Genomic DNA, 21,440 nt, shown 5'->3' with positions numbered 1-21,440 from the left:
TATTTGGGGGGAAGAAGGGAGGGAAGGATTGTTTTCAGCACTGCAAAAGTTGGGAACTTGTTCTGTTCTTCCAAGTATTCTGACCCGATTCTTTGTAACCTTAGTTTTTCATAAGTTGGTATTCAAGGCTGCCTGCCATCTAGACTAAAAGGATGATGCTGTCCAATACCTTAGAATGGCAGTAATGACAGTGCTGCTCTTGTGCTGTGGAAACCATGTAGATTCTATAATGTTGAAGGCCACGAGTAAACTGTAGAAGATGTGACTGCCCATGGCAGGGGGTGGAACACAACAAGCTTGAAGTTCCTTTCCTACCCCAACCATTCTGTGATTCTATTCTACAAGAGAAAGTAAGATCATTGACATTCAACCAGATTTCTCCAATTCACATTTTTATGCCTCTTATTTATTGCTTAAGCTTGGTATCAGAAATGATCGGCATAAATTCCATTTTGCAGTCTTGAAGGAGTTCAGCCCGTTTGTCTCTTGGGGTTGAATGTGCAGTGCGGGTACTCTGGGCTATGCAAAGTTTGCTCTTCATTTTGCCCGGGCGTTTCACCGGTGTTCGTGGAAGGGAATTAGGAATGAGCGCTGTGGTCAATTAGCCCTTACGTTCACCAAGCGCACCTGGTACAGCCACACTGCCCTGCCTCCCTACCCTGTCCCGTCCACTGACCTACTCCAAACCACCCGCTGTCAGAGAATTCTCTCGGGGTGGAATGCAGTGCTTCTATTTTTACAAGATGTCCTAAAACCTTTGATGAAGTAACTACGTCTCTGCGTTGGTTTTTATGGTGCTGTGAAGAAGGGTGGAGGGAAGGATTTGGGTGCCCCAGTGGAAGCTGGAAATACTAAAGTAATTTTTGCGTTGCTGCCGTTGTGCTACTTATGGCTTCTGCCACAACCGTATGTTACACGCGGCTGTAACTAATATCGTCCCGGCGGCCGAAGCTGTTTTTAACCCTCAGGGCCGGGTCGGAACGCCACTCCCCCCTCAGGGCCGGGTCGGAGGGCCGCTTCCCCCCCCTCAGGGCCGGGTCGGAGGGCCGCTTCCCCCCCCTCAGGGCCGGGTCGGAGGGCCGCTTCCCCCCCCTCAGGGCCGGGTCGGAGGGCCGCTCCCCCCCCTCAGGGCCGGGCCGGAACGCCGCTCCCCCCTCAGGGCCGGGTCGGAACGCCACTCCCCCCTCACGGCCGCGCCGGAACGCCGCTCCCCCCCGTCACGGCAGGGTCGGAACGCCGCTCCCCCCTCAGGGCCGGGTCGGAACGCCGCTCCCCCCCTCTCGGCAGGGTCGGAACGCCGCTCCCCCCCGTCACGGCCGGGTCGGAATGCCGCTCCCCCCTCACGCCGATCGGCCCTCAACGCGCCGGGTCCAACCAGCGCTCCGGGCAGCGGGGGGGGGAGGAGGGAGTAAGAGGGAAGAAAGGATTCCCCCTCTTCGAGCCGCGCAATGGACGCTCCCCAGCTCGCGCCCCTCCCCCTAAGCCGTCATCGCCCCGCTGGCCAATGGCAGCGCGGCGCTGCCGCGTGACGGTGCCTCCCCGCCCCCGGAACTGTTTGTTCCCGCACGTGCGGTGCTCACGTGACGGGAGAGCGCGGAAGCGCGCGTCTCTATGGTTCCCGCGTGGGGCAGAGCGCCCGCCCATGGGCCTTGGTTGTTTGGGCGCCGCCGGGAGGCTGGCGGACTATGAGTGTTCGTCCCTCATTACCTCACGGCCGGGAGGAGGAGGAGGAGGAGGAGGCTGCCGGGATAGCGGCGGACCTGCCCGCGGCCTCGCTCCGGTCCTCCGGCCGCCCCGGGAAGCCCCGGCCGCGGCGGGCCCTGCCCGCTCCCCCGCCCGCCGGGCCCGCTTCTCCGGGGAGCCTCGCCCAGGCCCATGGCCCCATGAGGCGGCAGAAGGCTGCGGGGCAGCAGCGGCGGCGGCGGGGCTGAGGCGGAGGAGAAGCCGGGACGGGTGCAGGAGGTGGGTGACACCCCCGGGGGGGTGAGGAAGGCAGTGGTGGAGGGGGGCACCGTGGTCCGCCCGCCCGCCCCGGGCTGGAGGAGGCCGCAGGGGGGGTCCCGCTCCGCGGCGCCCCCTGGCGGCCCCGGTGCTGCTCGGGGCTTCGGGCCGGGGGCACGGGGGGTCCCCGGGGTCTCCCCGGGCTGGACCCGGCGGGGCTGCGGGACCCCCCCGAACACCCCGCAAAGTTTGTGTGCGGGAGCCCGGGGCTCGTCCCGCCGCGGCGGTGCCCCGGTGTGCCCCCCGCCCGCCCGCGGGGCTCTCCCGGGAAGCGGGGCTGGGACCGAGTGGCCGCCTTTGTTAGGCCCCTACTGCAGAGGAGGGGAGAAGAGAGGGAAGCTCCCCTCTGCCCCTGCCACGTCTCCGATCTTGAATCAAGTGTTGTGCTTCCGAATAAATAAATAATGATTTATCCTCCCCAATGCGGCTGAGCCTTCAGTGGTAATTGGGGAAGGCTCGTAGGGCTCAGCACCCTCCTAGAGCCAGAGCAGATTACTTTTAATAGGCACTGAACAATTTACATGATCGCTTTGTCAAAGTTACGCTTTTCTTTTGCCTGGTTTGGTTTCTTTTTTCTTTTTCTTCTTTTTTTAAATTTTATTACTATTGCAAAATAGAGATCAAAGAAAAAATTATCATTTTCCTTAGGTCATATAAATTGTTCCTTACGGTCTTTCTAAAACCTTCAGGTGAGGATTCCTAAGCAGAGCAAGCACTGCAGGCATGCGTGGTTTGTATTGAGAGGTGCACCTCTCAACACCACTTACAGCAGTTCTAGTTAAGTTCAGAGTCCTGTGACTCCTGCTACGACTGATGAAACTTCATGAATAAAGTTTACACTGTTTGCACGTGCAGAGGAGGGAGGCAGTTGTCACGACCTGAATGTCAGTGCGTGTCATCCCTCACCCCCCAGTACTGTGTTTGTGCTTTCAGCTTGGGAGGGTTGGAGGGCTGCTCTGGTGGTTACAGTAGTACCCTGGTACTCATGAGAGCTGAGTGTGACTTCAGTCCCCCGTGGTGTTCTCTGTGACTCATGTGCCTGTGCTTTGAGCTCCTGGTTTTCTCTCCCTTGGTGTATTCAGATCTCGTGTTGATGTTGGTGTTTTAAGTTCCTACCACTGACCTGTAATCCTTGCCTATCATGTTTGTTCATCTCTGTCTGCACAGCCTTTCCTGCCTGTGTTTGTTCCTCCCCTTCTTGTGATGCATGAGCTGCTATTCTCTTCTTTGCAGGCATAACACTGTTTTGAGTTGTTGGGTTTTTTATACCATACTTGTTTCCTGCTATTGTCACTTTCCTCTGTTCAGACTGCGCTGGCTTCAGCTCTTCCTCTCATGCACGTCTTGCCTGTACCCCCTGCATGTTTATTTGGGAGCTGTATTGGTTCACCCAGTCCTGGAAAGCAAATGCAGTTTCCAGTTTGTGGTCTGGAAAATAGTCTGTAGTTTAGAAAATGATGGTTTCAGTGCTTTTAGCTCCTCTTTGATCTTGCCAGTGCTAAATCAAGGGCAACACCCCTGGGAGTCCAACCCCAGAGGTGTCATTTTGGGCTGCTGTCATTCTCCTCTTGGGAGCAGGGAGGAGAAATGCATTTCTTTCCCACTGGTGCAGGCATTGACTGAGGAGGAAGGGGTGAGCTGGAAAAGTAGTGGATAGGATGTATCTGTAGTCCCAAGTCTTTTTTTTTTCTGTTTTCCCACAGTTTTATTCTTTTTATGGGAAGTATGGTTATGGTTTTTTTTGCTTGAGCCACCTATTAAAGTGTTCAGTACACCTTATCAATAACTTGGAAAGTGTGATTGCATGCATGTTGTGTCCATACTCTCGCAATTTATGTGTGAAAACACCCATTCTGCTGAACTCTCTTCAGTGCTGGAGGGTTTTCTTCCTCTGTAACAGAAGCAAGGAAGCAGCTGTTGGTTTTTCACCTGTAACTCTTTGTGTAATACTTCTCCCCTCTCCCCACCCCTCCATGCCAGGGTTCTGCAGTGCTCCAGGCAGCGAGTTTTGAAGCAGGATGGGAAAAAGACGCTGTGTTCCTCCACTTGAGCCCAAGCTGGCAGCTGGCTGTTGTGGGGTGAAGAAGCCCAAATTGTCTGGGAGTGGAACGCACAGTCATGGGAATCAGACCACAACTGTACCAAGCTCCAGTTCAGGTCCTCTTCAGAACCACCAGCATACAGATGGGAATAATGGAAGGGAGAACGTATCTGACTTGACTTTGGGCCCAGGAAATTCCCCAATTACTCGAATGAATCCCACTTCAGGAGCTCTGAGCCCACTTACTCGGCCCAATGGAACTGCCAATAGCACCAAGAACCTGGTGGTGACAGCAGAGATGTGCTGCTACTGCTTTGATGTACTCTACTGTCATCTCTACGGGTTCCCTCAGCCACGGCTTCCTCGATTTACCAATGACCCCTAGTGAGTACATCCTTATGTGGGAGCAAAGCTGGAAAACAGCTTCCAGAGCTGTGGTTTGGTTGGGGAAGGGTGAAGGGTTTCCTCTGGGGAGTGGGAGAAGTGGTGTGCAGGAAGAAAGGGGGGCATTCTGCTCCTTATTTTGTCTGCCAGAAACAAAATGATGCACTGTAAGTGCACAAAAGATTAAAGTATTGTCTGTTGGTGGACATGAGTGAGCTTTAGAGAGTGTCCTTCGAGAAAGAACATGCTTGGCTCTACAGAAAGAACGAAGAGGTGTGGTGCTTCTTCAGCTCACGGTCTGGTGTGTTCCATGAGGCATTGTGTTCTTGGGGGTGGAATGCAAACCCACTTCATGGTAATGTTCTGGTGAAGTTTGCCCCCTTCTTTGTAAGTAGATTCCTCTGCAAAAAATTAACTGAGCAGTGCCACCTATAAAATTGTACTAAAAAAAAGTTAAATAACGTCATTAACTTGAAGAAGCTCCAGCTTCTAATGTGAGACACTGACTTGGAGAAGGGAAGAGACTTCCTTCTGCAAAGCAAATGGAAAGGGAATAAAGTAAGAAGTTGAAACAAGTTTCCAGTTCATCCTGAAACAAATGCTGGGCTGGTGAGGATTGGACAAGGACACTCACAGGAGTCTTCAGCTGTCCAGTGAATGGGTTTAGCAGGGAGGGGAATCTAAAAATTACCAGTTATAGAAGATGTGTTAGGGAGATAGTGCTAGTTGAGCAATGTGCAGAGAAATCGTAGAATCATTTAGGTTGGAAAAACCTTTGAGTCCAGCCATGAACCCAGCACTGCCAAGAGAGTTAACTTTCAAGGACGATACCAAGGTTAGGAGGAAAGAAGATGTGTATGAGCAGAAGTGAGGAGAAGGATTTATGAAGCTGTTTCCTTTGGTGAGATTTAGCTGATGTTTATCTGAAGGTTGACTGTGTAGGTGTGGAAATGTTAATGTTGTTAAAATGTTGGTTGAAAGAATTATATGGGAAAGATCAGTGACAGATGGACCTTCTGACACTCCTCCAGGGGCCTCCTCCAGAACAATAGGTAAAAGAAAAAGTTGCTGACATCCTTAATTTAAGTTAATGAATTTTAAATTGATGTAAGGAACAATGGCTTAAACAGGTCAAGGACTTCCTTTCTCTGTGTATTCAGTGACTGCCCACCTTACTGCTGTCAGGGTGGATGTAGGCTGTGCTTCCGTGCAGTTATTATTCAAGCTGGATTATGGATACATGTTCTGAATGCTGCCGCAGAGTAAGCTGTTTAATACTGTAAATATAAATGAATAGAGAAATGCTCTGGACTAGGATATCAAATAGTTCCAGGGACTCCCCAGGCTGAAACATTTCTGGTGTTCATACCTACACTAAGTAGGCTCTCTTTAGAACATTTTATGTTAGTCTGAGAACATTTTATGTTAGTCTGCTTATTATTTTGTCGCTTGGAATGCAAAGGGTTATTTGCTGTTGTTCTGCTAAGCCGGTAAGAGAGATGGTTTTATAGAGCTGCATTCTTTTGGTGTCAGAGGAGATTTCTGGCTGGATTTTGTTGCTTTTTCTGTAGACTAGTTTCAAAAAGGATGTCCTTTGGGGAATAGCAGCTGGTTGAATTTTATGCCCAGATTTGAAAAGTTAAAATTTGTTCATTGGTTATTTCTGTGCTCATAATTACAAGTCTTTTAGATCAGCACACCAACAAAATATAACCAGCCCTTCCCTTCTCTTCCCCTGTCAGCAAATGCTTACCTGGATTTCCCTGTGTTTCAGCATTTATGCTGTTGCTTCCAGGAAACAGTTGGAGGTACCCCAGGGAAAAGCTTGGGGTTTGCTCTCTTGGAGAGCAGCACACAAGGATGAACTGTCCCACTTGAGACAGTAATGTAATGAACTTCAAGCCAAATGTTATCAAATACAAGAGTACACAAAGTAAAAATACAGAAGTAATTTGCATTGTGGCCTTTTGTGACATACTTAGTGTAAGAGATCTTTGGACAAAACAAAGGTTTATACTGCAAGTGTCTCTGGACAAACAGAGAAGAGACTGTTGATTGAATAGAAAGAGGCACAGCCTGTTCTTAAACTGGTTTTTAAACTGGTGCTGAACCTTAAAGATAAAAGTGGGTGTGAAGGTCAGGATTTGGCATAAACAGTGTAATAACATGCAAGTTACGGGGTGATGAATTGAAAACCACCATGAATTTCAGTTACCAGCCTGAGGGGATGTGCACATGGACAACACTCTTGATGGGAATTATGGAGCTGGCAGATACCTGTGAAGTAAGGTTCCCTTATTCCAGTGTTAGCAGTGATGGTCACAGATCAATGGAGAAATGGTGGCATTGCAAGACTTGTAGTTATGTCTGAATGAACTTGGCAAAGCAAGAAAACATCCCCTTTACTATTCAGGTTACTCCAAGTAATTACAGTTTGGAACTTGTGCAAGTAGTTAATTGGTTACTTTTTCCACTTTTGTACTTCAGTCTGATTTTTTAATAATAGGTATTACAAACTGGTGCTAAAACTATACCATGGAAGTTTCTAGTTGCCATGCAAGACAAATAATAAGATACTTTCATCATAAAATCTGTTCTGTAACAGGTTTTTCCCTAGTACAAGCTAAACCCTGATTTGAACAAACTTTATTTTTCTACCTTAAAATTCCCTTTGTAGTTGCAATTGATGAAGCTAATTTTTAGTTGCTGAAATTCCCCTCTCAGCCTAAAAACCATCATCAAACACATATAAGTGGGATGTTGTGGCTGGGGAAGAAACAGTTGACATAATCTGCTGAGGATATGGCTGCAAAGTACCAGTAAATGCTCTTGGGTGAACATGGACAAAAGATTGTTGTGACTTTTCTCAGTACATCTGGGAAATAACACTTTTCAAGGAGGGGCTCTGGAACAATGGGCTTATTGTCAGCTGCACCTGCAATTTGCTGAGTGCATTTATTCTTCAGAGACAGAAACATCATCTTCTCTGCAGTGAAAATAGTTAAATTTTATCTATGTGTACAGAATCATATCTCTTTTTATGCCTCAGTTGTTCTGACCACAATGAAAAATGGTTTTAAATATGCTTTAAGGTATTTTAAAATATACAGCCTTCTGAAGCAATTATCTTCTCCCCTCTGATAATATCTCTTATATTATAGATGCATAAAGCTGTGTTGCAGCTCAGTGGAAAGATGGGTTGTGGGATTTTTTTCCCTTTGGAAGGGGAAAGAGGCAAATTGATAATGTGAACCTGCAATTTGAATTGAAGAGGAATTTACTTAGATTTGTATTCTGTGAGTGATGTTTTTTATGTTCTTCCTTTCCTTTTCTCTTTGGGGTGAGTGTCACGTGGACTGAGCAGTACTTTCAAAATTTTATTAGATTAAGGTAAATTTCTACTGAACTTGTGACAGTAATGTTTCTCAGAGATCTCCTGTGTAAGTTTAGTATCTCTTTGTTTTGGTTTTTTTTTAAGTTTTCTAATGTATTTTCTTACACTCTTTTTCTGTTTGCTCTTTCAACATATGATAGCTAGATGAAAATGTAGAGGAATGATATCCTGCAAGTGCCTTGAAGTGTTATTGGAAAACTAGGACAGAAAATCCCATGTCTTGGTCAAGCCAACCAGAAGGTTGTTGTTGGGTTTGGAAGGGTGTTTCCACTTCCTCTGTGGGCAAAGTCCTTCACATTTATCACTCAAGGGCTAATCGCTCTTTTGGCTCTTACTTATGCCATTGGTCACAGCTGGTAACTAGATCCTGAATGATGGATTTATGTTATGATGGATTTAATTCCATTGTTGCTCTGAGAAACATCACTGGGCATTGGTTTATTACTACAGTTTAAAATATGTTTAAATTATGTTCTCAATACTTAGACGTAAGAAGTTCTGTTGCTGTGTTTGAGAAACCATCCACACTCCATTCTGGTTTTGTTGTCTCAATAGAGTATCTTAGTATTTTTGGTAAGGTTTGCTGCAGAGGTACATTGCTTACAAAAGCTTCAAGAGTTTGAGGAAAGTGTCTGAGCTATGTTGTCGAATCGGTCTTGATGGTTCAAAACTCCTGTCAATGTTCTTTTAATCTCAGAAAATTATATTCTATCATATTACTTAAAGTTCAATAGAAATCCACAGACTGATGTTTTGTATTTAGTACTCTGTACTCTGAACAAGTCACAGAATCACTCATCCTGTTTTTATAATTAGGTCAGCATTATCAGTTGCCTTACAGAATTTTGCAGATGTTCAGACATTCTTGTAGAGCTGCAACCACCACTGTCCTTTTAGTGTTTCTCTCTACATCTCTTTGCAATTTCACTCACTTCTGTAGAAGTTAATTTTTTGTATTTAATCTTCACAGTCATCTTTACCTGTTTATCTCTTCATAGAGCTCTATTATACTGAACTTGTTATTCTTTAAGGCCAAATCATGAGTTGTAGTTTAACAGCTTGAAATGAGCCTGCTGAGTTTGAGAATCTACTAGTATGCCTGTAAATTTGTGATGGTAGACAGGAAGGTGGACATCCAGGTGATGTTCGAGTAGGAACAATAGGGTTTTAGGTATGTGTTCAACAGGAGGGAATATGTGTAAATAGAAATCAAATGTAAGGTAAGCAAAAGATATGGACATAAACTGCTTGAGCCTTAGGGATGGACCCAGAAGTCAGATCCTTGTGGAAATAACAGGGAGTAAAAAAAAAATCTGGATTTCTCTTTATTCCTTTAAAAAAAAAAAAAAAGGAAAAAAAAGCTTTTTTTGCAAATCTGATTTATAGAAATGGTAGTATAAAGAACTAATTTGCATAATCTATATTAATTTTTATATGAGGTCTGCTGTAAACTAGTGGATGCTACAAAGTGAGGCCAATACTGACAGGTAATGAATCCATGGGATCAGATAACCATATCACTCATTAGAAAGACAGCACAGAGTCTGGCCAGGAAGGTATCCATGGAGGACTTCCAGAGTACTGCTGGAGAGGAGGGAATATGCTGAAAAGGTGGAGGGAAGTGTTGGGCTTTGTATGTGGGGAGTGTGGGCATGAAGTTCTGTTCTTGCTAGATAGCAGGTGAGCAAACCTGCCTGCTGGGGTTTACTGGAGGGAGAGAAAGCAAAGGCATGTGGCTCTTTTACACCTTGGTTGTCTCCCCTTAGCAACCAAATATCTGTAGAGGCTGGAGGGTTTCTTTTTTTTTACCTTTTCAGTCCACTCTTTGTGACGTGGAAGACGGGGCGAGACAAGCGGCTTCGTGGCTGCATCGGGACCTTTTCAGCCATGAATCTTCACTCAGGACTCAGGGAATATACATTAACCAGGTAACTGTCAAAAATGAAATGAATACGAAATTAGTTTGTTTACTGAAGGTCTGTAAGGATTCAAGGTTACGATGTTGGATCGACATAGTTCAACGTAATATACTTCATAATGAAATAAACCTGAGTGTATGATAGTTATAGTGAGGTGATATATCAGGATTTAATGGAACATCTTTGCAAAAGGTGAGTTGCAGTGGACATTTTAAGGCTACTGTCAAATCTGTCTTGCATACTAACAGTTTTGACATCTGTATCACGTAATGTCTCTCCTACTGCAGTAGGCATTGGACAGCATCAGGAAGCTTGCCACTGGTATTACAGTTCATTAGATTAGGGAGAGATGCAAATCACTTTCTCTGCAATAGCAGAGAAACACGTTTCATGCAGGCATAATCAAAAGGGGGATAATTGAGCATCTGACACTTTAATTTGGTGCTTGTATTGGGTGATGTATCTTCTCTTCCCTTTAGTGCACTTAAGGACAGCCGATTTCCCCCCCTGACCCGCGAGGAGCTGCCCAAACTCTTCTGCTCTGTCTCCCTCCTCACTAACTTTGAGGATGCCAGTGACTACCTGGACTGGGAGGTGAGAACAGGTGCATTTGGAACTCTGCATCACTCTCTCGTTCCATTCGGGTTCGGGTTAGTACATGGTGATGTATCTCCTTCATTACAGGGGTGTATGGGGTTAGAAGAGACTGGGAATAGAAGAAATGGGGCTGGAAAATTAGAAGGAAGGAAGGGGATGGCCTAGCAGTATGCTTTTGGTTGGGGGTGATCTGAATGCGAATAAAAGAAACATGAAAGTGATTCATGGACTTGGCCCAATAGGCAATGGGTGTAAATACATGTATAAAAACCTGGGAAGTATTTTGATGGTGTGGATAGAAACTGGAAATAAAAAGTAGTTAAGACCAGAGGTATGAATGGTTTTTAGGACCTTGTACATGGAATTGTATTTCATTCAAGAAGAATATATGTGTGGACTTTATAGTTGGGTAATTTTAGGCATCATTCTTGTGTGCAGAGATTTTGTCTCTCTTGCGTGACAGAAGAGATGGAAAACTGACAAGACTTACCTCAGGAGAAGTGGCAGGGACACTGGTGAGGCTTGTCTGGGAAGGGTGGCTAAGAGAGCCACTTGTGAGACTTGCCAGGCAAGAGCAGAGAGTGGGGAAGAGAATGACCTTATCCAGGCAAAAGCCAAACTGTCCAAAGAGAGAGAGAGATACACAGCGTTGTGGGAATGACAACTCAGTCATGGACTCAGTGCTAGCAAACACCTCTTATTTGGCTGTTCATTTCCATCTATAGGTTGGAATCCATGGGATCAGAATAGAGTTCATCAATGAGAAAGGTGTCAAACGCACAGCCACGTATTTACCTGAGGTTGCTAAGGAACAAGGTGGGTTTGAGATGGCAGCCAAACATGTCAACACATTGTTTCACAGAATTGGGTAACTTAAATCTACCAGTTTGGGGCTTGGAATACAATGCTGTCTTCATAGTGGTGCCATGGAACCACCAGGCTTAATCTTGACAACTGACACCTGATACAGTTGTTGCTGGGTTTTCATCTGGCCCTTTCTCATCCCATATCTTTGCACAGCTGTATCTTAGTGTCAGAATATTTTAGGGCTGAAGAAATAGAGGATCTCGAAGTATGGCTCTTCCAGCCTCATTCAGCATTGCATCTTTCCTCTTCTATGTTTCTCCCACCAACTAGGATAACTGCACGCTGCACAGCACCAACAGGAGAGTCACTTTCCTCCCCATTCTTGCTAAAGTAGCATCCTCCAGAGGAGGGCTAGAAACACAGCCCCTCTGAAGCACACTTCCCACTCAAATAGAGTAGTGGTCACCATGGTAACTGCTCAAAATATTGCCTCCTCCTTTCCTCCACCTAGCAGAGTGGAGTGGTCGCATCCTCCTGGCTCAGGGGCAAAAGACTAAGGAATTTTAACTCTGATCTCTCACATAGCAGTGCACTGTGCTATCACTAGAGCATCAATCCCAATTTGTTTATGTAAAGAGCTAAGTATTATCTTATTTTCAAGGGAGCTAAGTGGCACATGATGAAAATTTCGGGGTCCCAGCAACAGTAGCAAGGCACAGACCTTTATAAGAAGACATGGAATGGAAAATGGAATTACTGTTTCATAGATCAGCTCCAATGAGTTTAAAGGGGTAGGCATGTGCAGATAGTGTGCATGCATCAGGCCATATATGTCCAGTTCAACACTAGGATTTCTGAAGCTCGGGGTTTCCTGTTTAGTTGTTTGTTTTTCTAGAGTTCTTTTTATGCATCTCTTGTGGTTTTGAAACATTTTTTTATTTTGAAAAATTTGCCTTGCTTCTATTTTTCAATAGACTGGGATCAGATCCAGACCATAGACTCCTTACTCAGGAAAGGTGGCTTTAAGGCTCCCATTACCAATGATTTTAGGAAAACAATTAAACTTACCAGGTAAGTAGATGTATTTGTTGTCTTTTAATTTTACTTTATAGTGGTTTCTGGGTGATTTAAAATATTTGTGCTTGATATAAGTCTTTATGCCTCTTCCAGAGGAGATGCAGTGTGAAAGACCAAATCACAAATGCCATGTGGTAGGCATATAATGCACATGGAATTAAGCACAATGTGTTTGGTCCGTGCAGGATCGAAGTTGGCATTTTTCTAAGAGAAGTGTCACTGGTTTTAGTATTACCATCTATGTGAAAGATCAGAAACAGAACCTTTGATTTTTTCGGTATGTTTCAATGAACTTCCTTTTCTCAGTGTGCTCATCTGTGAATGCTGTAGCTATTCATAGGTGACAGCTGTCTTCAAACCAAACCACACTCAAATTTGGCTGGTTTTCAGAATTTGCTTGCTTTTCTATACCCCTAGCTGTGCTATTGGTTTCTGCCCCCTTTATGTTAGTAAAAATTGGGACTTTCTGGTTTTCTTCTGTATAGAAACACTAATTTATCAGGTCATTCTTTACCTCTAGAGAAATGAGGTGGGTGTGCAGGGTTTTCTTTAACAGGAGATGACAGGATGAAGGTTTTCATTAAAATATGATGTAATGTGATCTTAGTGCAACTCATAACCACTTTGTAGCTGGCTGTTGTTTAGCATGCTTTAGAAGAACTTGGAAAACTCCAGTCTCTCCAAAGGAACTTCACATTTTGTGAATTCTGATTGTACAACATGGACTAACTCATTTATAAGCTATAATAAACCTCTCTTTACCCACCTCTCAATTTTTTTCACTGCCTTTTCAAACGTGGAGATAACCACAGAAGAAAACAATAGTGAAATACTGGTTATTTAATCACTGTAGTTGAATCTTCTTCCAGCAAACTTTTCATGCCATTTTTGCCCATTGCACGTGGGTAAAAAAGAATACAAATCGATTATTTTTTTCCTGTGTGCTACTTCAGGCATCCCTTTAATTATGATCACCTTGATTAGGGCTCATCTTTTGGGACACTGGAGCTAATTCAGGCTCAATAGGTTATTCATACACGTGGGTTCCTCTTGGTCATCACTGGCTCTGAGCTAAAGGGGAGTCTGGGGTGAATGTTTTTATGTCCAGTCCCTCCGTGTTGCGTAGTCTGACGTTATTTTCCTGCCGCTGTTCCCACAGGTACCGCAGTGAGAAGGTGACAATCAGTTATGCAGAGTACATGGCCTCCCGCCAGCATTGTTTCCAGAATGGCACTCTTCATGCCCCCCCCCTCTACAATCATTACTCCTGACACACGGCTGCATGACCAGTCCCACTCCCCAGTTGCTGCCAACGGCTATGACATCATCGGGGCAGATGCCTCCTCTTCCTGGTCCAGTTACTTCTATTACTGCACCATTTTATGATGCTAGCTTCCGTTGCCAAGTCTGCCTTCCCACTGACCTGGGGGGAGGATGAGAGCGTGACAGGACTTCAGGGGCCCAAGCCTTATCTCAGCCTTCCCTCCGAGTGGGGGTTCAGTTGGATTGGGGCTCCATGCCTACGAACTGTCGTGAGGTGCAGAAGACCTTTAGGAGTGAAAGTACTGCTTCGGACTGATCTGTTCCTGGGTGTTACTGACACTCTGGAAACTTGAGTTGTTTGTTACGGAAACCCCCCAGATCAAGTAGGAGCATTCCCCTGGCAGCCTGGGCAACGGAGTCCAACAAAACATTTTTTAGGTTCTTTTTAATTTTTTTTTAACCTTTGGTATCTGTTGTGTACTGAGAGCTGATTGCAGTCCCCACGCATCACAGGCGGACATCATGATATTGGGGAGGGTTGAACACCTGGATAGCACCCCATCCTCATGGACAGAAAACATGTGAAAAATTAATCCATTATTTAAATAAACCCTTGAAGGCTTTAAGCTCAGATCTTTGGTAGGTTGGATTCTTGGTGATGAAGCCTGCTATGAAATGCAATGCTGTTTTGCCTGTAAGAGAGTGACATGGCACATGCTGTGTACACAGAGGAAAAGACACTCGAGTGTCCCTGGACAGTCTTTGTTATGACCAAGTTTTGTTTCCAAATATTTGTAAGAGATAGGATTAGGGCTGGGGAGGGGCTTGCAGAGCATTGACTGTAGTCGTACCAGTGAGAGTAGGTGACGGAAATTTGTTTAATTTAAGCTAACAGTCTTGGGGACCTTCCTTTTGATAGGACAGCCACTTTTGCCAGTATGACTACTGATCTTAGGGGCTGTGAGTGTGTTCCAGTTTGTAGCAGGTCTATGGAATGGAGCTCTGTAGTTTTGCTGTTAAGATTAATCTTACTTGGCTTAGTCATTGTCACATCCAGGCAGTGAGTGGGGAAATTTGTGTTGCCCAAACTGCATGAAACTCATGTGCATTCTGTATTTTTTCTCCTGTGGTTGATGATCACAAGAAATTCTCTTTTCTAAAAGGAAGTTATCAGTTGTTATTCTGCTGCATCATTGAGGGATGTCATAAACTCTAAATTATGACACTCTGCCAATGAGATAACTGGACTTCAGAATATAATTTGAGGTGGGTTTGGTTGGTTGGTTTTCCAAATTTCTGGAGGGTCAGTAATGATCAGGGAAGAAAATACAAGTGCATAGCAGAGTCATGGCTGTTTGGTTGCATAGCTCTTTAGAAACTGCTTGTGTGTTGTAATTGGCTGGTGTTTGAAGCCTGAAATTATGCCTTGGTATGGCAGGGAATAGGGCTGGTAGGAAGCTGAGAACTGCAGGGTGCTGTTCCTGGTCCTAAGGAAGAAAGGCACAATTTGTGCCATTTTGCTTCATGTTGGTGAAATGTTCTGCTGGAGGAGAGAGATGTGAGGGAGATTCCTCTGGATAACGGTGCAATATTGACCCAGCTTTCCTTCTGTATTGGGTCATTCTTACAAATTGCCACTTTTCCCTTGTGATATTGTTGAAAAGCAATTGAAGATGAAAGGATTGTTTCATGACTTCCTGCTGCTGAGAATAAATGAGTCTCGTTACAAACCACTCCAGTTTGTAATTACTCTCCCAGGTGCCATGTAGTGATGGGGGAGGGTGGGGTCAGCTCCAGGCATACCACTCACGTTTCAGCTGTCAAACAGTATGATACATAGGGCTACACTCATTACTGTTCAAGTGTTCTATGTTAGAATTTAATTTCTAAAAGGTTTAAAAAAAGGCAAAAAAATGGTGCTAAAACTTCACCCCTGAGCACGCTCAGTGAGACTGGTCATGCAGGCATACAGTGCCAGGCTTTTCAACTATACTGTTTCTTTTTCAGATGTTTGCCCTGTTCTGTGTCTTCAACAGTGTATAGTGTTTTCCTGATTTCAGTTTCTTTGACTAGGGGATGACTAAAGGGTGGGGTGGGGAGGGTTAGTTGTCATTTTTTTAAAGAACAGAATTTTAGGATTGAGTAACTTGGTTGGTTTAAGCCTGAAGTGGGACAGATGGTTTGGGACTGGGGAAGTCTTATCCTCTCCCACTTCTATTTCCCCCCTCAGTCTGTTAAAAAAAAAAAAAAAACAACAACAAAACAAAAATGCCTCTAAATATGTACTGTGTTCTTGTCTTGTTGCAGTGAGAAGAGAACCTGGCAGATCAGAAACACTGGTCTGCTGCCTAAGGAACAGGCCCTCTCAGCTTTAGTCCCATAAGGGTCCAGCTATAAAATCAGTTGAAAACTGTGTCAATAGCTAAGTCAGCTCAGAGAAATGTATGACAAGGACAGGTGGTCTCAGGAAATAATCCCGTCTCTAGATCATTACATGGCAGCTATGCATAAGGATGAAAGAGGTGAACTAGGAACAAATTGTAGTTTGAATTCCCTCAAGATGGAGACAACCAAAATCAGTGGCCAATTGATCTGAAATTTTCTCCGTGGTTGCTTGGCTGGGACAGCTGGTTAGAACTACTCCTCAAAACAACTGTTACCTGGTTTGATGTGGATTAGCTCATCCTTAGAAGCAAGTGCCTTTTGGTCTAGAAGGGCTTATTCTCATGACAACCACAACTGATAAATAATCTCACTGCAATGATGAAATGTCTTTGTTTTACAGTAACTACAGGAGAATGTCTTTGATCACTGGAGTCTGTCAGTGTTGAAATGTTTCCACTGTGAGGTTCTTAATTTTTTTTTTTCATGTTGTTCAACAGTCAATCTCAACTGAAGCCATTTCAGTTTGGGAATGTTATATGGTCAAAATATCACATATCTACAATTTATCAGAAAAAAAAAAATCTGTAAGGAAATCTAAGAGTTCATTTTAACCTTTGCACAGAATAATTTGTTTTCATAGTACATTAACAAACCTCTGCAGTCTTCACTGACTATTAGTGCTGTTTTCTGTTTGTATTCAGAAACTACATGTTGTTTTGTTGGGGGTTTTTTTGGTTAATTTATTTCCTTAAAGCAGGAGACCTCTTTTGACCTACAGTGCAGAGACGTCAGACCAATTCTTTATATTACACTTGGTTGCCTCCTACCTATATAATAATTTCTGAGTGTAAATAATTGAACTCTATCCTCTAATGAAGTATTGTAGAGAATAAATCATAATGGATAAAGATTATTTGTACTGTCCTCTTTATATGAGTTCTCACAGTCTCTGTGGGGGATAAGATGAAATTGTTCTCATCTAGAAAGACAAACAATATATTACAGGTATGAGTAGCAAACCTGTAAATTATACCACATATTCAAAACCAGGAAGGTTGCCAGAGTGGGATGACAGCTGTCTGGTAAAACACCAATAATCAAACGGGCTCACTGTAAGAAAGCAAGGAAAAATAGGAGGAAAATTAAAACCAAATATTAAATATATTTCATTAATAATGGCATAGTAGTGTCTTTGTATCCTTAAATAATGTTTGCTTGACAGTAACTTTCTATCAGTTGCCATGATGGTGGAATGTATAAAGCACATACATACAGAGTACTGTAAATCTTTCTGAAACTCAAAATTGTTCTTTTGTGGTTTTGTCTTCCAAAATGAACTGAGAACAAATTGTCTATACTTTAGGGCTATAGTCCTCAGGTGATGTAAAAATCTTATTTCAGTGGAATAAAACACCCATCTTTCAAGATTCTTACTATTTTAACATTTGCTTTGAGACAGGACAGGATTAACTGAATTGTAGGATAGTTTTGAATTATATCTCTGGCTTACATGGTTTTTTCCATACATTTTCAGATAATTGTTAACTTTCTGTCTATGGCAGCTGTATAGTTAGAGATGCTACATTTTCTGCTTGTGGCTCTTGGGAAGGGCAACCCTGGATGTCAATAAACAGTCATAAGACCAAAAAAAACACCAACCAAACCAAGGGGGAGGGTAGTTTTGACTTAAATGTGCCTGAGAAGCTCATTTATCTCAGTGCAACTCCAAAGCAAAAACCTATTTTCAGGTGCTGGTACTAGGAAGGCTAGAAAGTCAATCCCTTAGGCAACGTGAGGCAGATGCTGTGACTAACAGGATTTCCAGGTGAATTCCAGTTGAATTTCCTTGTGAATTCTGAAGTTGCTCATATCCCTACCATCCACTGCTGTCATGTGCCCAGGGGAGTTATCAAGTATATTCTCTCAGCTTTGTTGGCAGGAATACAGTGACTTAATTTATGTATTTTAGTGTCATATGCTTTTCCTTACTTGATTTTTTTGGTTTCCTATTGAATCAGTCAGACATAAAATCTTTCATCAGAAGTTCTTCCATGCATGTTGCATTCCGTGACTGCAGGAACACTCAGCAGCTCACAGGGAGGATGAGGCCAGGTAGAAGGGTGCACATATGACTACTGCACACTGAAATAGGTCAATCCAGGCTCAATATAAAGCAGGATAATTCTCCTGGAAACAGTTTCTTTTGTTGTTACTTCTGTTTGAAATAAGAAACAAAATGAATTAGTCATTTAGCACTCGCCTCCTTCTAGAACAAAATTACAGAAAAATTAGCAGAAACTTCTAGAGGATAGTTCAAAGGAAGAATACTTCAGCATTTTTTTAACACAGAAAAGAAATCTGCTTCATCTGTGATTGAGAAATGCCATTTTTATCTTGAAGATAAAAATGAAAATCGGAACACTTTCCTATGCAACTCAATAAATTAATATGTATACTGATAGGACATGGAACAGTATGGTAGGAGAGTTCCTAGGATGGTTTTGCCACAGGCTGGGAAAAGATGACTTGTGAATATGTTTGATGATCACTCACAAAACACAGCAAGCACAGAAGAGTATTGTTACCACATTCTTTAAAACAAGTATATAATTCTACAAGTTGAACAACATCCATATTATTGAACTGTTATTTTTTCTATGGTCAGCTAGACTGCTCTTATAATCAGATTAATTCTGTCATAAATTATGTATTATACAACCAGTTGATAATGTCATATATGTATTTAAAAACTGAATAGATCATGCAGCTTTGCATTCAGAGTCTTACTATGACTTTCTTACTGGATATTAATATAACTTTACTTTGCTCATACATGTTCATTCATTATAGTTTTGGATATATAATTTTAAATGGAGTAAAAATAAAGGTTAAATGGTGTGAAAACCTAAACCTGAAGAGTTATACTTCAAGTACACAGATGAAAATCATGCCTGTCTTGTGCAATGCTGGCTCCTGTGGCACATGGTGCTCTCAGTGGGTGGTTATCTCCACAAAGATCGACTCGTATCACACTGGCACTCCACAGAAAAGACACAATTACTGTCAGAAAGCTTAAAAAACTCCTAGGAAAATCAAATTTATTCTGCTGATGAATTAGAAGGAAAGCATATGACAAAATAGGTTTATGCTAATAATAATTATCCTTGCTAGTTGTTCCTACATTTGATTACATGGAGATAGTTAGCTGAGCATTTTGTAAGGTCTGTGTAGGTGCAGGTAGTTGGTACAGGATCTGTGTTTAAACTGTGGCAACATAGGAATTACTATGATAGGTCTGTCTAACAATCTGCTACTCAGTACCATGTCTCCAGCAAGGATCAAAGCTTTTTGCCCTGGAATATAGAATATTAGAGACTTTGTTCATTATAAATTACATTTGGCCAAGTATTCTTTTTTTTTTTCAGTCAGTTTATTTTAGGATGTCACCAGTAAAGCTGTCTAAAAGTTCCTATAGTCATTCACTTTATTTTAATCAAGCTCACCTCACTTTTCTATGCATATTTTGTTGATAAATGCCAGAACAGTCATTATTAGTGAGGAAGAAGCCAGTGCATTTTAAAAATAACAAAAGGTCAGGTATTCTGCTATGTTTTGTTTGTTGCAGCAGCTGAACAATATTTACTGTGGGGCTTATAAGTTTATTTTTTTAAATATTTTTTTAAATGGGGGGCGGGGGGGAGGGGCAGAGCAGCTTCCATTCAGGAATGTTTTTATTTTGCCCTTAACCAAACACATCAGTGATAATAAACTTAATCTTTCATGATAGCCTCTTTAACTGTACCTATAAAGTCTTGGTTTTATATACTTAAGTAGAATGGATCCTTGGGGGAAAACAAAAAGGGAAATTAATAACTGAAACCTCTGTGAGCTACCTATTGCTCTGAGAATCATGACATTCTGAGTTGACGGATTATTTGAGAAACCATCAGGATTCCAAGTGATTTTAAATGCTTCTCTCCTCAATCTGGCATGCATTTCCTTGTTTTCTTGTAAGCCTAATTGAAATTGTTTAATTTGCCAGATGTTCCCCAAGATATTTCCATTCCATCTTCCTGAATGTCTTTCTGCTTGTATCACTTAGCAAATTACTTTCCAATCAGTTTCTCTGCTATGTTCATTATCCAGATAACAAATATTAAAAATCTATTATTTGATCTCTTCACATTCTTCTAGATTATTTTTAATTTATTCCTTTTCCCAGCATGCAGGAAACCATTCACCTAGGCACGGATACAAGTTTATGAGAACAGGAGTGGTTTCATAATAAATCCTTCAACAGTCTATTTTTGTCTTTCTTTAAGGGTGCAGGATGACATAGTAAGGGCTGATAAGATGATTACTTTAAGAGTCTTAGGCTGGGTAGGCACTTACATGTGAGCTCTCTAGGGAAAACACTGCTCCGTAAGTTATTTTGCTGGCAGTGTTGGGAGAACTAACTTCATTTTCAGCCTGGCTATGACTTTTAGGGGTCTGTAGATTATTTCTGGATAGTCTGAAAATTAACCTTCCTTATGAAGTGTGTTATTTATGATATCAATACTCCTTCCTTACAGTCCGAGGTCTATTAATCACAGTGAGCTAGACAGAAATTCTGGCACAGTCACAGTTTTCCTGGGGTTGGGGTTTGCTGTCTAGCTGGAGGATGTTCTGGTAGCAAAATGGAGCTGGTTGTAGCTGCCACTGGTGTGAAGATGCATCTGATGCCTCAGAACCCTCAGGTGCTCCTGGGCAAACAGCTGCTGCTGTGCAGTCTGGTGAGGGACACCAGCGCAGTTTTGAGCTCTTTGGTTATTTCCTAAGGGACAAAGCAGAAGAAAAGTTTGCTCGTGCGAAGGACGAGTACTGTTTCCCTCAGTGTTCCCACACTCCAGCTCTCGGGCCCTGGTTCGTGCCTTGTAAGGCTTTGGGTTCATGATCACAGAATGGATTAGGTTGGAAAAGACCTCTGAGATCATCGAGTCCAACCTCTGAGTGAAAACCACCCTGCCAACTAGACCATGGCACTGAGTGCCACCTTCAATCTTTCCTTAAAGACCTCCAGGGACGGTGACTCCACCACGTCCCTGGGCAGCCCGCTCCAATGTCTTATCACCCTCCCTGTGAAGAAATTCTTCGCGATGTTCAACTTAACCCTCCCCTGTCGCATCTTAATACCGTGTCCTCTCGTCCTGTCGCTTGTTGCCTGCGAGAAGAGGCCGCCCCCCAGGCTACACCCTCCTGTTAGGGACTTGCAGAGTCTTGGTCTGCCACAGCTATTTGCCCTCTGTTCATACATACATACATTCAGCACCCCACTGCTTTCCCTCTCTAAAAGGAGCTAATTGCTAAGCGAGTTTAAACACACCTCTAAGGGCTGTTTTGTTGCGAGAACACTCAGACTCCCTACTCCCGCTGTTTACTTTCAGTGCCCCACAGCAGCAACCGAGCTCTTTTATACTCAGCAATGCCCAGGATAGAATCGGCCGCCGGTCCTTCGGAGAGAGGCAGAAGCAGCCGCGCCCCCAGCCCTCAGCCGGGGCAGGGCCGTTCCCGCCCCTCAGCCGGGGCAGGG

The 21,440-nt window shown here is 43.5% G+C and overlaps 1 protein-coding gene and 1 long non-coding RNA gene across 2 annotated transcripts; one reads left to right on the top strand and one right to left on the bottom strand.

Moving 5' to 3' along the window:
• The first annotated feature begins 1,709 nt into the window (after positions 1-1,709).
• Positions 1,710-16,778, top strand: AMMECR1L (AMMECR1 like). Its single transcript, XM_048314515.1, has 7 exons — positions 1,710-1,962; positions 3,982-4,426; positions 9,638-9,748; positions 10,219-10,333; positions 11,062-11,152; positions 12,118-12,214; positions 13,380-16,778. Exons 2-7 carry the CDS (start codon positions 4,020-4,022, stop codon positions 13,489-13,491), a joined length of 933 nt encoding a protein of 310 aa, XP_048170472.1. The 5' UTR covers positions 1,710-1,962; positions 3,982-4,019; the 3' UTR covers positions 13,492-16,778.
• A 1,452-nt stretch (positions 16,779-18,230) lies between these two features.
• On the bottom strand, positions 18,231-21,418 carry LOC125330836. Its single transcript, XR_007205721.1, has 2 exons — positions 21,234-21,418; positions 18,231-20,684 (listed from the first exon to the last, which is right to left on the bottom strand). It is a non-coding gene; the product is annotated as an uncharacterized LOC125330836 (long non-coding RNA).
• Between the last annotated feature and the right edge of the window lie 22 nt (positions 21,419-21,440).

This window comes from Corvus hawaiiensis, chromosome 10 (genome assembly GCF_020740725.1).
Source record: "Corvus hawaiiensis isolate bCorHaw1 chromosome 10, bCorHaw1.pri.cur, whole genome shotgun sequence".
In the NCBI taxonomy this organism is placed as follows: Eukaryota; Metazoa; Chordata; class Aves; order Passeriformes; family Corvidae; genus Corvus; species Corvus hawaiiensis.
This window is presented reverse-complemented; position numbering and strand designations above follow the sequence as displayed.

Bases quoted from the DNA above. Each gene is read 5' to 3' on its own strand.
- AMMECR1L (XM_048314515.1), top strand. From the start codon at position 4,020: ATGGGAAAAAGACGCTGTGTTCCTCCACTTGAGCCCAAGCTGGCAGCT. The intron at 9,749-10,218 runs GTAACTGTCAAA...TCTTCCCTTTAG, and splicing joins AGGGAATATACATTAACCAG to TGCACTTAAGGACAGCCGAT. The intron at 11,153-12,117 runs GTGGGTTTGAGA...ATTTTTCAATAG, and splicing joins TGAGGTTGCTAAGGAACAAG to ACTGGGATCAGATCCAGACC.